Source organism: Notolabrus celidotus, chromosome 19, assembly GCF_009762535.1.
Source record: "Notolabrus celidotus isolate fNotCel1 chromosome 19, fNotCel1.pri, whole genome shotgun sequence".
In the NCBI taxonomy this organism is placed as follows: domain Eukaryota; kingdom Metazoa; phylum Chordata; class Actinopteri; order Labriformes; family Labridae; genus Notolabrus; species Notolabrus celidotus.
Window position 1 is genome coordinate 2,414,796 of NC_048290.1, and position 16,910 is coordinate 2,431,705.

Here is a 16,910-nt window from a genome sequence, read left to right on the forward strand (position 1 = left end):
ATTCTCGGGGGGTTTGTAGACAGGGACACATATTTCAGGTAGAGAACCATTAAAATGTTCATTTTGCATGATATGTCACCTTTAAGATTCTGTCCAACAGTTACAGACATCCTAAAATCAACCATGATGCTTACGTGAGGGCTTTCTGACGAGCGATGATGAAGTCTGGCCTTCCTCCCTTGAAGACAACCCTTGCATTGGCCTGAACCCACAACCACTGTCCTGTTTTCGTCAGCAGCCTGAAGAACGTGAAGCCGCTGTCTCCGGTCTTGATCACTGAGGACACAGAAAGTTTCAGGGTGATTTGAGTCACGTGAATGAAAGATCTGAGACGTGAGGTGGACGTGTCAGACGGGTGACTCACTCCTGAGATGATTGTCGGCGCAGTACATCATGTCAGCAGCGTGGATGAACTGATACCCAGAGCCTGTGGTGACCAGCTCGGTCTCTGAATACCCTAAAACCAGCTTCCCTCTGAAAAGAAAGAACAGACTTTTACAGCAACTGATGCAGATCCAGAATAAAGATCTTTAGAGATGGACTTTAGATGCCCACCTGGTGTCAATGCCCATGGGAGCAAAGTCCATCCTGTGTTTGCTCTGGAAGATGAGGGTCTTGGTGCGGATCTCCATGACGGACGGCGGCTGCACGGGCGTTGCGATGGCAAACAGAGCCAGCTGAGGAGGAGGAGCAGTCCCATCAGCCTCCATTCCCTGAAGGTAGACGAACTTCAGGTGCCCGTGGAAGTTAAGCGCCTGGAGTGGAGGAGATAAAGTCACAGAAGTGGATGGATTAACACCACAGCTTCATGTTTGGTCCATCGTTTAGTTTCAATGAGGGGTTACGGTACCAGGAATCCAGAGGTGTTGTCCAGGAGGCAGCGGAGTCGACAGCAGAAGCTTCTCTCCAGGAAGGAGGAGTTCTCTGGAGGGATGTACTGAGGCAGGAGACCCACTGAGCTGCTGGACTGCCCGTCTAAAGGGGACGACAAGAACCTCATGGTATCACATCATGTCTGATAGTCTGACAATAACATCTCCACATAGAGAGACTTAAAGACAGGAGATGTGAACCTCACCTTCTGCTCTCTGGATGGAGTCAGTCTGTCCCGGGTTGAGGGCGAAGTGGAGCTGACACTTGAACATCTCTCTGTCGTCCACGTGAACCAGGTCACCCACACTTTGATGGACCACATCCGACTGAAGACAGAAGAGGGAACGTTAAGTTCAGACACCTTTGTGCTTCAAGCTTTAAATGATCCTCCTCTGCACAGCAGAGTCAAATGTTAGCTCAATTCATTTGACAAATAAACTCTGAGTAACCACACGGCTGTTTTAAATTCCTCCGCTTAATTAGACCTCTGAGTCGGTCTGAGGCTTTGAGCTGGGTGGGGCGGCGTTGATAAAGACTTGTTTAGGTGTCACATTTTTACCTGATGGAAGCCGAGGAAGTCCTGGATGGTGGGCGAGGCGTAGAAGATCGTGCCGTCGGTCGTCACGACTAACACGAAGCCGTTCAGAGCCTGCAGAAGAAAAAGGAAATGCAACATGACGTACTGTACGCTGATGAATACTTAACTCTGCATGCATGTGATAAAATGTTACGCCTCTGTACCTGGAGAAGGAGATCTCCCTCTGAGAAGCCGACTCCATCCAGGGACAGTGATTGGCCGTTTCTGCCGTTTGGAGCGACAGGAGGAGCTGATCTCTTCTGGAGCGCCGCTGCAAGACATGAAAAGAACAGAGACGTCAAGAAATCACCTGAACAAGTTTACCTTCAGTGTTTTGTGCTGCAGAAAGTGACAGAAAGGACAGAAACATGAAGGATGGTGTGCTGAAATACGCAGGTTTGAATCCAATCCACTTTATTTATATAGCACATTTAAAAAAACAATGGGGTGCAGTTGCCCTAGCGGTCTAAGAGCGCCCCATATACAGAGGCTATAGTCCTTGCTGAAGAGGTCGCAGGATTAATTCAAGCCTCAACCATTTCCTGCATGTCTTCCCCCGCTCTCTACTCCCCACACTTCCTGTCTCTCTTCAGCTGTCCTATCAAATAAAGGCAAAAATGCCCAAAGAAAAGGAAAAAAAAGAAAGAAAACTAAGGAAAAAAGTTTTAAAATGTTTTAAAAAGTTTAAAACGCTGTCAGAAAATAAAATAGAATAAAATAAAACAAACATAATAAAACACTTTAAAAGTAGTTTTTAAAAAAGGGAAAAAAATAAATTAATAAAAGGAAAATAAAAGATAAATAAAATAAAATAATAATAATAAAACACATGAAACACTTTAAAAGTAGTTTTTAAAAAAAGAAGAAAAAAAGAAAAATAAATAATAATAAATAAATAAAATAAAAACACTATAAGAGCAAATAAAAATCCAATTAAAGAACACACAGAGACAGAGACCACACAACTCTCATACTGGGTTAAAAGCCAAGGAGTAAAAATATGTTTTAAGTCAGGATTTAAAAGTAGTTAATGTTGGGGACAGTCTAACATGGGGGGGTGGCCCATTCCACAGTTTGGGTGCCACTTCCACGAAGGCACAGCCACCCCTGGTTTTCAGCCTGGTCTTAGGGACCACAAGAAACTGCTAACCAGTAGACCTCAAAGACCTTTTGCAGGAGGTCGGAAATAAACTGTGGTGCTTCTCCATTTAAAGATTTAAAAACAAACAATAACATCTTAAATCCTAAAATGAACAGGGAGCCAGTGGAGGGAGGCGAGGATGGGGGTTATGTGCTCTCGCTGACGGGTGCCAGTTAAAAGTCGAGCAGCAGCATTTTGGACTCACTGTAGGCGTGACAGGGAGGCCCGGTTAACGCCAACATAAAGGGCTACAGTCGTCCAGATGAGTTGATATAAAAGCATGTTTAACTTTCCCAATTCAGATTCAATCTTAGATTAAAGCCTCAAATGGTAAACACAAGATCAATGCTGCACCAACACGCCTCTCTATCTCACGACCACTGACACGTTCAGGTTTCAGTGTTTGTTGCTGTGAGATTTACATCAGTGAGATCATCTTCAACCTTCAATCTACTTTATTTTGAGTGATATTTGTGAGCTGTCCCTTTAATTTGGAGCTCCAGTGATGTTTCACGGTGTTAATCTCATCGTCCTCAGAGCTTGTTGCTTGTTTGCTGTGCAGGTTTTGTTCTTTCCAGCTGTCAGGGGTGGAATTATTTGCTTTGTCAGAGGCTACACTCAGATCCAATTAAGATGACAAAGACATAATTCATATTTTATACACTTATAAAAACATAATCATGAATAATTGATTCAATTCCTGCTGCCAATAGATCCTTCGATTTTACACAATGAGGCTTCGAACTCGTCACTACACGCACCGAGACGCTCTCCAAAGCAAACAAAAGCACAGCGCTGCTGAAGGTATCCAGTGTTTCTACAACACTCACGGCCTGAGTCGGAGCTGCATCCCTCCTAAAGTTTCACCTGTTTATTTGTGGAGCACGTATCGGTGACGTCCTGCAGGCTGGTCGCAGAGGGAGCTTCACATCTGTGTTCATGTGAAGCTGAACAAGAAGCTCACATATAGAAAGTTGGAAACTGCATTTTGTGGGATTTGGTGAAAACAAACGGGGGCTTTCCACAGAAACCAGAAACACAAAGGAGTTTTATTTTGCTCCAGCAGGATGGAACTGTGTGTTTTTTTTTCTGATGTGAGTTTTCAGCAAAATCTTGTGTAATCTAATCTGTGATCGCTGGCATTCATTCAGTTAAGTAATACCTCCTTTCCTTTCCCTACAGTAATGACTCTATGGCACGCTAACAAACTTCCCAACCCTCCCTCCCTCCGCTCTCCCTCCCCTTTTTAAAACAAACCCGCTGGATCTGCCTCTCGTCCCAGGAATTTGCCCTGTCATCTCGGTCAAGAGCGTCTTGCTCCACACTCAGGCGGCTGAAAGAATCTCCAGTTTGTTATTACAACACGAACTGTAGCCGACTCTGGGGATCTGCTCAAACTGGTGCAACACATCAACAAGTCCTCCAGTGTTTGACTCAGTGTGAGGCCCCGACAAAAGGACACAATGTGCACGGCAGAGAAAGACACGGAGTCTCAGTCTCAACAAACAGCTTTTCAAAGTCCAGAGTTTTATCCCGGGTCTGTAATCTGACCCCCTTTCCTCCCTTCACTTCCATCCTTTCCTGCCTCCCTTCCTCCCCCCTGTCTTCCTCCTGTGGAGTTTTCAAGGAAGAGGGTTCACACGCAGAGTCAGTGCACCTTGCCAAACAAAGACGCGGGCCTGCACCGAGGAGGGGGGCCTGATCAGGGGAGGGGGGGGGTGCAACCCTCAGAGTTTGTGGAAACAGCTGAGAGCAGAACAAGGCGAGGACACAACAAGAAAACGAGCGAAATCAGGGTGGAAGCGCCCGTCTATACCAACGTGTCGAAGAATGCTCATCACATGACTTAAAGGTGCATTTCCACAAAGAGTTCCCGGGTCTTTTAGCCCCCAGAACTACTCTCCCCAGAACTAAAAGGTTCCTGTGCCCCCATTGTTGTCTGTGTTTTGACCGCGGGCTGAAGTCCCGGGTAGAGTTTAGGGGATCTCCAAGGTCCTTAGGATTCATCCTCTGGGGACAATGAACCCCCTGAACTACTTTCCCCTAAAACTAAAAGGTTCCTGTGCCCCTGAAGTCCCGGGTAGATTGTGTAAATCAGGCCAGTGACGTATGGAGAGAAAAAATTAAATGCACTACACCACCAGACCAGTAGAGGGAAAAAAAATTGGAAGAAAAAATGTTTGAAATTTTTTTTGGGAAAAAATGTTTTTGAAAAAAAAAGTTTTGAAAAAAAAGTTTTGAAAAAAAGGTTTTGAAAAAAAAGTTTTGAAAACAAAGTTTTGAAAAAAAAGTTTTGAAAAAAAAGTTTTGAATTTTTTTTTTGGAAAAAAAGAAATTTGACATAAATATTTTGATAAAAAAAATTGACAAAAAAAATCTGACAAAAAAGTTGACCCGGAGCCTGTCGAAAAAATACATTTTCCTGAAATTTGAAATTGTGCTCCAAAATTAGATAAACATGAAAAAAGTTAAAATTTTGCGCCTGCGGTTAAAAACATGGAAAAAGCAATGACTGAATCAACACGTGAGAGGAGATAAACCCGAGTAGCAAAGACGTTTCAACACGGCTTTAAAATCCTTTTCAACTCAAAAAGCCGTGGCAGAGATCGGCCGGTGTTTTGGTTTAAACAGCGACCCTGTTAACTGGAGACTCTCAGCCGGATGCATCCCTCATAAACGTCTTTAGACCATCATTAAATATCTGATGAGGATATTTTGAAATCTTAATAAAAACTAAACTAGTTTGCATTCCCAGGAACTCCCTCTGTGTTTCAACAGCTGTGTAAACTCCACGTTCAGCTGAAGGTCTCCAGTTTACAGGGTCACTTTTAAAACTGGAACACCGGGAGGAGAGACGCATTCATGGTGGGCTGAGAGAAGACTACTGTTAGAAGCTGCTAAATCAAGAGAATCACAGCTTCTTCTTTTGAAAAGTACACACACATACAAAAAAGATAGAACAAATAAAAACTAAGAAATCAGAGAAATCAAGAGAATCACAGATGGTAAAAACGACTGTGAATGGTTTTTGGAAAAATTTGACCCCAAAAAAAAATTGGCTAAAATAATTCGAAAAAAAAAAAAAATTGAAAAAGAAAATTGAAAAAAAAAATTTGACCAAAAAAAAAATTGACCCAAAAAAATTTGAATTTTTTTTATTTTTTTTAAATTTGAAAAAAAAAATTTGAATTTTTTTTTTTTTTTTGAAAAATAAAAATTTTGAGGAAAACAATTGTAATTTTTTTTTTGGCAAAAACAAAATGAAAAAAAAAAATTGGCAAAAAAGTTCTTCTTTTGAAAAGTACACATACATACAAAAAAGATAGAACAAATAAAAACTAATGAAAGAAAGAGAAATCAAGTGAATCACAGATGTGTGTGATGTTATTGTGGACGGAGGGCGGAATAAAAACACTGCGGTTAATCTACCAATCAGACACGTTCAGCATTGCAGGCCCTGGGACCTTTGAAAAGTACTACCCCCATAGCAGGGGCTTTTCAGGGGGAGATTATCTACCCCTGAACTAAATTTAGACCCTGGATTCACCGATTGAAAAACGCCTTTAGAGTGGACACAGAGTGACATTTTTATTCTTTAGAAGCTGTTTTTGATTCATCTGGTGAAGTCAGGACACACAGCTAAAATCTGAGTTAATAGTTCATGAAGCAAAACCTGCTTTATTATTTCAACCAGGAACAAGAGCAAATGTCTAAAGAAGGAGGAGCATGAAGTGTTTCTCTGCGTCCCAGCAGAGGCAGGAGCTGGTTTTATATCCCCGAGCATAAAGTGCAGCTGGAGGCCGAGCTAACGACCGCTCTGACCTCACTGCGACCTCGCTCGCTCTCCTTATCCACAAACAGGAAGCAGACATGAACAGTCGGCTCTCAGGCCAAACACAGCACTAACACCACACCCCCTCCTCCTCCTTCTCTTCCTCCTCCTCCCTGTCCTTCAGCTCCCTCACCAAGGTGACCAGGGTTCACCATGGTAGCCTTTGCTCTTGGTGATGGATGCAGCAGCAGGAGGAGAATCACCTGGGACTCGTTCAGAGCTCAGAGAGGGAAACAAACCAGCTGAATGAGGTGTCTTTAAAGCAGCTTCTGCGTGTGTTTTACTCAGGTGTCTTTATTTCAATGATTTCATGTAATCCAGAGTCATCACATGAGCTTTAGACGCTCAAACTTGTGTGTGATGTCAGTTGGATGAACATCAAAGTTGCGAGGAGATAACATTTTCACAATATGATGAGCGAGGGTACGATGAAGAACGAGCTGATGCAGATACAGACTCCATCTGATACGCTCCTGAGCCGACTCCTTCTCTTACACTTACATCTTTACCTCCTCTGTTTCCATTTAACATCCTTAGTTTGAGTAAAAGTCAAATCAAAGTGACTAAAGAGTTAAATCTCTACATTTTGAACATGTTGTCTCTCCAGTGAGACGTTCACAAACGGAGTCTGTTCATGTCTCCATTCATAAACTCTGCCATCTCTTCAGGAGCCCTCATGTCGTGCCACTGTGCTCCAGAGCCTCCCCCCCTCCTTCGCCTCCCCCTGTTCCTCCCCAACTCCGCTCCATCAGCAGCAGTGATCGGGCAGCTGATAGCGGAGCCGCAGAGCTGCAGAGGCACAGAGTCAGGGGGGGAAGAAGCCTGCTGGACTCTGTGGCCACACTGGCACCAGCTACGTACCAATTTAGAGGAAACCGAGCCTTTATTTAGGACCGGTTCAGACGGCAGCTGGTGGAGGGATCTCTGTCAGCGCTCTGAGTCTTAAACTGAGCGCGCTCACATACTCAGAGTGAGCGCTCACTCTTCTTAAAGGTCACTGAACCAGACGTGCTCTCGCTGTGAACACACTCTCTACATGTCACCTGTGTGGATCTGAAGACTGGTGATGTCATCGTGATGTCACCAAGAGACGAGATTGTGGACAAGAAAGCCTGTGTTGTACAAACTGTCTGTGTGGTGTTTACAGGACAACAAGGAAGGTCTAACTAAAGAGGTTTGAGTTGCATTATGGGAAATGTAGTACGCTGAGTGCAAAAAGCACATATTAGAGATGTCTCAAGCTCTCTGCTAGCTTGCGGCTCTGTGTAACTTCAGCTTTTGTCTCTTCGTGTGTGTGGACATAACCTGGCCACCGCTACCTCCATCAGTGCCTCTCCAAATGTGGCCGACAAACACATCCTTCCTTCCCCCGAGCCACACAGATGAGTTTTTCGTGGTCCAATAAACCCAGAGATAAATTGTGCACCAAATCAAACAAGATGGCGTTCTCTAAAGCAGCTGAGGCTCAATCAATCTTTATTTACAGGTCTAGACCATACTCTATGACCCAACATCAAGACCGGATAAGATCCAGTCCCATCTTACAGACAGGACTCAGTCTGATCTCATCTTAATCCACCATGAGCAGAGCACTTTGCAGCATTTAGCAAGTTACAGTGGCAAGGACAAACTTCCTTTAACAGGCAGAAACCTCCAGCAGGACCAGACTCATGTTAGACACACATCTGCTGAGACCGTGTTGGAGAGAGGGATAGAGGGAGATGAAGAGAGAGAGAGATGATAGTGGAGAGACGGATAGTAATGGTTGTAGCAGCTGGACGTCTACAGCAGAGATCCAGAGGAACCTACGAGACAAGGGAGCTCAGGGACTCCAGAAAGGTCTAAGAAAAGAGAGAAGAGAGGGAACCCAGAAGAAAGAAAAAGAGGAGAATAAATGGTGAAGGAATGACAGAAGGAAAGGACGAAAAAAGAAAAGAAGACATAAAGGAGAAAGAAACATGGAAAGAAAGAAATGACAGAAAGTAAGGAAAAAGTAAAAAAGAAAGACAGAAAGAAAGAAAGAAAGAAAGAAAGAAAGAAAGAAAGAAAGAAAGAAAGAAAGAAAGAAAGACCCAAAGAAGGAATCTACAGCAGAGATCCAGAGGAACCTACGAGACAAGGGAGCTCAGGGACTCCAGAAAGGTCTATGGTTAGTAACTTTAATGGGACAGGAAGAGTTAAAGTGAGAGACAGGCAGAGAGAGGAGAGAGAGGGAAAGACAGGATCCCAGTGTGTCAGTCTAAGCCTATAGCAGCATAACTAAGAGCTGGTCCAAGCCTGATCCAGTTCTAACTATAAGCTTTATCAAAAAGGAAAGTTTGAAGCCTACTCTTAAAAGTAGAGAGATTCCAAAGGGGAGGGGCCTGCTAACTGAAGGCTCTACCTCCCATACTACTTTTAGAGACTTTAGTGATGGAGGAAGATATGTTCTTCTCTTTAGCGAGGACAAACTTCCTTTAACAGGCAGAAACCTCCAGCAGGACCAGACTCATGTTAGACACACATCTGCTGAGACCGTGTTGGAGAGAGGGATAGAGGGAGATGAAGAGAGAGAGAGATGATAGTGGTGAGGATGACACTTTTAAATGTCTGTAACTGCTTCAACTCAATCGAATAGCTAGCAATACAATTGTTAAAAGACACCAACATCAGTTACATGATGTTTTCCTGCATAGTGGTCTACAAAGACTACGGAGGATCCCCCTCGCTTCTCTCCGACCTCGCCCTCCAACCAACACGGTGCTGGCCAAATGCCAAACTTAAGTCTTGTTTTCGCAGCCCAGAAACTAAAGGGTGACATTCTTCTTTATTACAGTGTGTGTTAGAAACAGCGTACTGTTCCTTTAAGACGATAACACAATGACACACTGGGGGTTTAGTGTGTATGAGTTCAACACTTTGACACTTTGAGCTCAAGGAAAAGTCGACTCCATCATGTCAGCAGCACATTCTGACACCAGAACAACACACTGTCTGTATAGGCACCTTCGCCCGTGTGTGTGTGTGTGTGTGTGTGTGTGTGTGTGTGTGTGTGTGTGTGTGTGTGTGTTTGATCAGTGTCAGAATAAAGACCTACTGTTCCCGTCAGCAGGTCTCATATTGCTCTGCCTAGACTCCATCTGCCCCGCAGCACACTCTCCTGTTTCCCTGCCAGCGGGGCGACTGTTCATTATGCACAGTGTCAAGTTCCCTTTTCTGACACCCCCGACCCAACGCTCAGCGCCCCCCCCCCGCCACAAAAATGTCTGGAGCTGCATATTTGCACACCTGACACACTCGTTCTGTTTCTCACTTTCAGTATTACACACATTTGACCTTTTCCTGCAGAGCTCACTGACCGTGGAAGTAACTCTTGGCTTTGAGGTATCCCACGCTGAGCCGCAGCACCGACAGCTTGTCCAGGCGGTTTTTGACCTCCTCGGAGAACGGCAGCATGCCGGTGAGGCGCTCCAGCTCCACATTGAGGCGGTCCCGGTGTCTCTTGGACGGGTTTGTCTTCACAGGAGGAGGCTTTGGGCTTTAAAACAACACAAGAGGATACAGTCAGTGTCAAGAGATGCTGCCTGCTAAAACATGTCGGCTGTGTTTGACAATCTGCAGCACACCGAGGAATTTCCATCTACAGCTGAAGTGGGAGTTTTGTGATACAAGACAGATTTTTCATATCCTGTAACAAAGCAGTGAATCTGAACTGTAGGAGGCCCGTGTGTGTCATAGTGACTCTTTACACACACCACGAAAAAAACAATGTGAAAACTCCAGCGTTGAATTACTGACAGACAGTCTGCCCAAATAAACTCTGAACCACATCAAAGAAAGTTCAACTTCCTGGTTTTAAGAGGCAGCGGAGGATCAGAGGGGGGTTCATACTCTGCTGTAAGAGACTGAAAAAACCCAGAATGAGAATGATGCTGGTTAGAACATTCACAAGGAAGTTAGTGCCCTGAAATAAAAGATTTATAAGAATTAATTATTGATATGACTTTGAGTTCATGCAACAATCGACTCATTTCTATCTGTATGGAACTCTTAAAGGCAAGACCAAGACCAGATAAATCCTGTAGACCAAAAAGTAGCAGCTTTACCTTGGAACAAAGTCCTTTTTTGAGGGGGACAGGGTTGAGCAATGTTTTTCATTTGCATCTCGATCAAATCAGGTTGAAGAGTAATACCTGTACCTGATGACTCCTACTGGGAAGTTCCAAGGCAACACATTTCCCAGCAGTTTAATTTACATTTCCAATAACTGCATCGTCTAAAGGTCAGGAAACACTCACACAATTTGTTTGTCACAGTTAAATATAGGATCACAGAGTCTGACATCTGGTTTACACTTTACAGGGTATGGCTACCATTAGCAGAGCTAGCACCACCAGCCTTCAGTCCTCCTTGCAGGTTACGCTCCACATGTCTGTGCTGTTTGAGTGGTTTACACTATCTGTCATCTGTGCTTGTTTACAGCCAGGTAGTAGAGCGTTATAGTGTTATGAGGATAGCTATTTGCTGTCGGTGTTTCTGTGACGCGGCGTGGAGTGTGTGTTTACATTTTACAGCCATGCTCAGTCTCTGGAAATATGTGTGTAGTAGCGTGAGATTCAGAAACAGAGAAAATCGCAGCAACTGTTGCGAATGTTTTCTTCTTCTTCTGTTATTTAATGTAGTTAGCAAACAGCTTTAAGACGCTCTATAGCCACCGTCTGGCGGGAACATTGTACTACAACCAGGCACCGGTAAAAATTATGAAAACTTGTATTTTTAAAAAGAGAAAATATTCAAAGTAACTCTTCGATTTTTACATAGTGAACGAATATTCGAAAATCCTTGCCCATCCCTACTCTCAACAATATTTGACAAATACTACAAAGTGTCTGAAGTCATGCTAGCTACTCTTAGCTGCTGGGCGGCTTTGCTAATTTGGTAGAGTTGGTTGTCTATCAATCTGAAGGTTGGGGGTTCGATCCCAGCTCCTGCAGTCACATGCCAAAGTGTCCTTGGGCAAGACACTGAACCCCAAATTGCTCCCGCTGTTGTTCGATGTTGTTGTGAATGTGTATGAATGATATTAGCTAACACTGATGGTCCCATACTACAGGGGTTCCCAAGCTTTTCAGCCCGTGACCCCCACTGTCCCTCAAAGTGGTTTAATGTTGCTTCAAAATGAGTTTACCTAAATGCACATGTGGTTGTGTTTCCTGTGCTGCTGTGAATTAACCTGCTGCTAACGATCCTTTTGTTAATCAACTGTTAGCTAACCCTGACCCTCACTTTAGGAGTCATCTGGCAACAAAGAAACTAATGAATTGTACTTATTTGCAGGGTTTATTTCAAATGTATCTTCTATTTTTGTCTATATTTTTAGAATAATGGGAAAAAAGTTTAGACCCCCCATTGGTGACCCCCCAGGTGGTCCTGGCCCACACTTTGGGAACCCCTGCCATACTGTATAGTAGGCTCTACCATCAGTGAGTGAAGGCTGATTTATACTTCTGTGTTGAATCAACGGCGTACCCTACACCGGGGGTCCGCGTAGCTCCCGTATCTACGCCGAGGCCTACGCACGTAGCTGACGTGCACCTCCTCCAAAATGTAACTCCCTGTAGAGCCGACGCGGACCTCAAGCTCTGTGATTGGTCCGCTCGGCGACTTTGTCTTTCCCGCATTTACAACACTCCCGGGATCCCGGACATCGGCCACACATCGGCCGTGTATTTCACCTCCTCCTCTCTATTCTTCATGTAATCATGTCTGTATGATAAACAGCAACATGTATCAGCTGTAGATTAACAGAACACGCTCTGAAACTCTGTGGAAAAGTAAACAGAGATCGTAGCGGGACCAGAAGCAGGCGGCCGGCTATCAGAGAGACCGCACTGCCCTCAGGCGTTTCGGCGGAGAATTGCTGCGCGACACAGACACACCGACGCACAAGTATGTGGGGCTCATGTCCGCGTCAGCCCCTGCTGCGTAGGGGAGACCCAGAAGTATAAATCAGCCTTGAATGTGGTGTGAATGGGTGAATGTGACAAGTAGTGTAGAAGCGCTCTGAGCGGTCAGAAGTCAATTTCCCATTTAGCCAAATATCACCACAGCAGATTTGAGTGTGCTAACATGCTCATAATGACGATGTTAATATTCAAACTTGGGCGTCTTCCTCAAGTCGATGAATTTCATAACAGCAGAGCTTAAAGTGAGCCACATATTTGACTCCAAAACACAAACAGTAACCTTGTTTGTTTCCATAAGAGTTAAATCAAAGCCTGCGGGTTCGTCCTCTGGGGACCGTGAACGTCCAGAGAAATGTCCCTGGCAAAGCTTCAGCTCTCAAACTGGCAGCTCGTGGTGCAGCACACAGTGATACTGCAGCCCTACACACAGCGAGCCTCTTCCATCTGTTCAGAGTTTGTTTTTGGTCTGAATTTGTAACATTAGACATTTTTTCCGACTGACTGTCTGCGATCGTGGCTGAACAATAACGCTACCCGGAGTCAGAGAAGCAAACCGCCTCCGAAACACACTGTTACATCATGTTTCTGTGACGGCGTGTTTCTGTTGATCTTCCACTTGGCCTGTGCCATTGTTACTACAAATTTACCACAACATAATTCCTCCCCGACATGTCGGGACACGCAGCGGCTCCGTGTGCCATCCCTCCCTGACTAAACACACGGAGATCTAAGAGCAGAGATGGAGGGAAGAGGAGAGAGAACAAAGGAGGGCAGGAATGAGGAGCTGAAGCGAAGAAGTTTAGCCCGAAACCTAAAAAATTAGAGTAAAGAGAAGTTCAGTATTTCTGTCCTTAATTGGTCCTGTGACAAACGTTCACTTTATGGGGAAACAGCAGCAGACCAGACATGGTGACTAAAGTAAACCAGGTCTTAAAACTAATGACTGGATATCCGTTCACAACACATGAAGCTTATAAAACTCTGATAGTGATTCTGCAGATGTTCATGAGAGAAGATCCACTCTGATCCGAGGACTGAGGAGTATATTTAGGCACACTTCTAGGGACAAGTATTTTAATTTAGTGTACTTCTACTCTGCTGCATTTAACTCTTGTACTCCACTGTTTTTGTCAGTGACTTTGAAGTTTATAGAACAAAATAAAACATCTAAATAAAACTCAGTTAATAAGATCAGCCACCTCTTCACCTAAGTGCCCATTTTTGATGCATCAGTTATGTCTTACTGTAAATTTATGATCCATTTCAATCCCACATACTTCAAGATGTCACAATCTGTTATTTTTACATTTGATAGTATTTAAAAGTAACATAACTCGTGGAAACAAACACATTTAAAGTTATATTTTCCATTAGAAGCTGCTGTGAGAAGAGAGAGAGAGAGGGAGGGAGGGAGGGAGGGAGAGAGAGAGAGCAGCAAGTTGTCAAGTTACATCAAGAGACAATGAAGGGAGCGAGTGTTGCTAATGAAAACAAAGTAGGGAAACAAATCAGTAACTTCTTCTGATTGTTGATTGGTTGATTGGAGGATGTATAAATACCATAAAATGCAGAATATAGAAGATGCAGTCTGTGTTTCTGTGGGAAGACTTCCGTAGTGTTCAGAAATGTGAAGTTTCTATACAGACGTGTAGCATCAATGCGGCTAGCTACCTGTACGGCTAATTTGTCAAGACTGGCCTCTGCACCCCTTCCACTGATCACCTGTCTTAAATTGGGGAGTCTTTTTTCAATCAAACCAACACTCTACCAGATGTACCTACTTAATAGTATACAACTTCTTTCTTTAAACCCAATATGACGTCCGAACGAGGGAGAAAAGCGTTTAAAAGTGAAGTGAAATGGTAATAAAAGTGCGTCTCATACACCAAATTCCACGATACTTCGACACCTCTCTGAACAAACGTAGAGCAATAAGAGCCAGGAGAGGTTTGTTTGCTGTCTCTCAGTCACTGTGTCTCTGTACAGAAAGATCTGATCCTGTATCACTCATTGAGAATCTTTGATGCTGTTTCTGCAACATGCTGTTGATCTCTTCTGACACCTACCCTCCCACGATGACTACACACATATAAAATAAACACATAACAATAATAAATCTTTGTGCTGTTGATTTTGTTTGCTTTTGCAGGTCATTAAGAGTCATTAGTTTTAATGACAATCTGTTTCATGAAAAGGTGAACTCTCCTGACAGGAGCTTTAATATCACTGAAAACAGACGTAAACTGTGACGTTTGGGGATGTAGAAGCTTTAAATGTTTTCATATAGAAAGAAACAACTGCTCTTTAACTTTAAGGTCATTGTATTTTTCTAAAAGGTACATTTAAAAACATATATACCCATAGAGATTTTAAAAAATGTCTGAATTAAATTGAGTATTTTTTAAATTAATTGTAATAATACTTTATTTATAAAGCACTTTTTGGTCTCGCTTTTAACTTTCATTCTTATAACAGTTTTATTTATTTATGATCTGGTTCAAATTTAAGTCACTTTTATTTATTTATGTACTTATTTATTTTATTGTTTAAGTATAGCATTGTATTTTCTTTTAATGGTTTAATATTTTAGTGTTTTATTCTCTTAGAAATGTATTTATTTTAGTGACTTTAATTTCCTGTGTTGAGTTTTGGGGGGTCTAGTTAATACCTTTTTCTTAATTTATTCTATTTTAAGTTGTTATTATGTAGAGCACTTTGTGTTACAATGTCACTGTATGAAAAGCGCTTTATAAATAAAGTCTGGTTGATTGAATAAATACAGGTAACAAAGTGCTTCACAGAGGGCAATAAAAAGCCAAGTAAAGCAATAAAAATCTAATTAAATTAAATTAAAACTTAAAAACAAACAGACTCATAAAACAGTTAAAATGAATAATGATTAATAATTAAACACTTATATTAAACTCCTTGGACTTGTTGAAAGAGGACTTTCCCTCAGAGGTCATGCTCCTCATTAAGCCCCTCCTCCTCCTCCATCACCTGCTGGACCTACCTGACCTTATCTACCCCTGACGTCATCACCTTTGCGTGACATTCCCCGCAGGTAAACTTCCACAGATCATGAATCACACAAGAAGAAGAAGAGGATCTGAAACAACAACAACCTGTCATCCTGTGTGGTGGAAGGAAACACGCTGTGAGTGTGCGTGGATCCGTGGGATTAGTAACAGTAGTAATTACACAGTAAGAAGAAGAAGAAGAACACAGCTGCTGATGAGTGACCTGCTGTAACCCCGCCCACGCGGCACAGGCCTGTGGGTGAATGCAGTGACATACCCTGCGGAGACATATATAAAGGAGTCCCACAGAGACTTTTGGACTCTTTTAAAGTCTTTAAAAGTCTTTAAAAGTCTTTAAACTCACACTTTCTGCACGGGCTTCTTCCTCCTCTTCACCGCGTACACTCCACTGTTCCCCGGCATGCTGCCTCGGAGCTCCGCGGTGTCTTTGCTTTCACTTCAAAGACAGAAAGTCCAAGTTTACATTAAAGAAAGTCTGATTTCTTCACCCCACGGACACACCCAGGACCTTAATCTACTCTAACCCTGCACAACATCCGGGTTACTCCGCTTTAAATCCGTTTCAGAGGGTTTAGACCGAGTACTCTGGAGATATAATCCACATCTGTGAGGTCTAGCAGGAACCCTGTCCGTCAAAGACTACATTTAAAAAGCTCAGTTTGCAGGGGAAGTCCAGACAGGAGCTCACACCGCAGCCAGTCCTCCCTCTCTGGGTCTGTTCCAGTCTCAGCCAATCAGAGCCAAGCTATCATCTTCTGGAGTGTCATATTTCTGCGTCGAGGTCCCTGATTGGTGGATACACTCACCTCTGTTTATCTTCCTTGTCCTCAACTGTAAAACACACAAACTCTACTTTTTAATGTTAGCTGCTGCTTTTCAGTGAATCAAAGAAGCTCGAGACATCATTGGATTACATGATTAACTTCATGTTGAGATGTAAAGTTGAGAATTCAAACTTTATGCTCCATTGTTTCTGATTCAGCCATGTTTTTCTTCTTTGTGCAAAAATGTTATTTAAGCTTTGACGCCACCTGGTGGCAGAGACAGGTATTGCATGTTGCATGAACAAATCCTTTTTAAGCAAAATTAATTCACAAAATGTTTTTTAAAAAATTAACAAAACGTATAAATGTGTAAAAAATGAAAACAAAAAAATAAAAAATATAAAGAGTAACTTACTGTGTGGAGAGACTTACTTTTGTTTTAAGACTTCAGTTAGAGAAATGTATTGAACGCTTTAAAAAATGGATTGTGTATGCACCTTGAATAGTATGACATATGATGTAAGTGTAAAAGAATATTTTGTGATAAATATTAATAATAGAGGTGGGGTGGGGGGAGAGGTCATGTGTTGTATGCTTTTTGGAACAGGTAAGTCTTGAGGTGGTTTTTAAATGAGAGGAGAGAGTCAGAGTTGTGGATGTGTGGAGGGAGGGAGTTCCAGAGAGTGGGGGCAGTGATGGCAAAGGCTCTGTCTCCCCCAAGGTGCGGTGCTTGGACT

The 16,910-nt window shown here is 43.0% G+C and overlaps 1 protein-coding gene across 2 annotated transcripts in view; it reads right to left on the reverse strand.

The window, feature by feature from the left end:
• LOC117831007 (aryl hydrocarbon receptor-like) overlaps window positions 1-16,129 on the reverse strand; it is a 38,533-nt gene extending 22,404 nt beyond the window's left edge. For both annotated transcript variants that reach the window (XM_034709429.1, XM_034709428.1), the window contains exons 1-9: window positions 15,753-16,129; window positions 9,762-9,940; window positions 1,615-1,721; window positions 1,433-1,522; window positions 1,079-1,199; window positions 851-975; window positions 556-755; window positions 365-474; window positions 135-276 (exon numbers count right to left, since the gene is read on the reverse strand). In XM_034709429.1, coding sequence (XP_034565320.1) covers window positions 135-276; window positions 365-474; window positions 556-755; window positions 851-975; window positions 1,079-1,199; window positions 1,433-1,522; window positions 1,615-1,721; window positions 9,762-9,940; window positions 15,753-15,811 — 1,133 coding nt within the window. In that variant the 5' untranslated portion in view covers window positions 15,812-16,129. The remainder of the gene's footprint in view (window positions 1-134; window positions 277-364; window positions 475-555; window positions 756-850; window positions 976-1,078; window positions 1,200-1,432; window positions 1,523-1,614; window positions 1,722-9,761; window positions 9,941-15,752) is intronic.
• Between the last annotated feature and the right edge of the window lie 781 nt (window positions 16,130-16,910).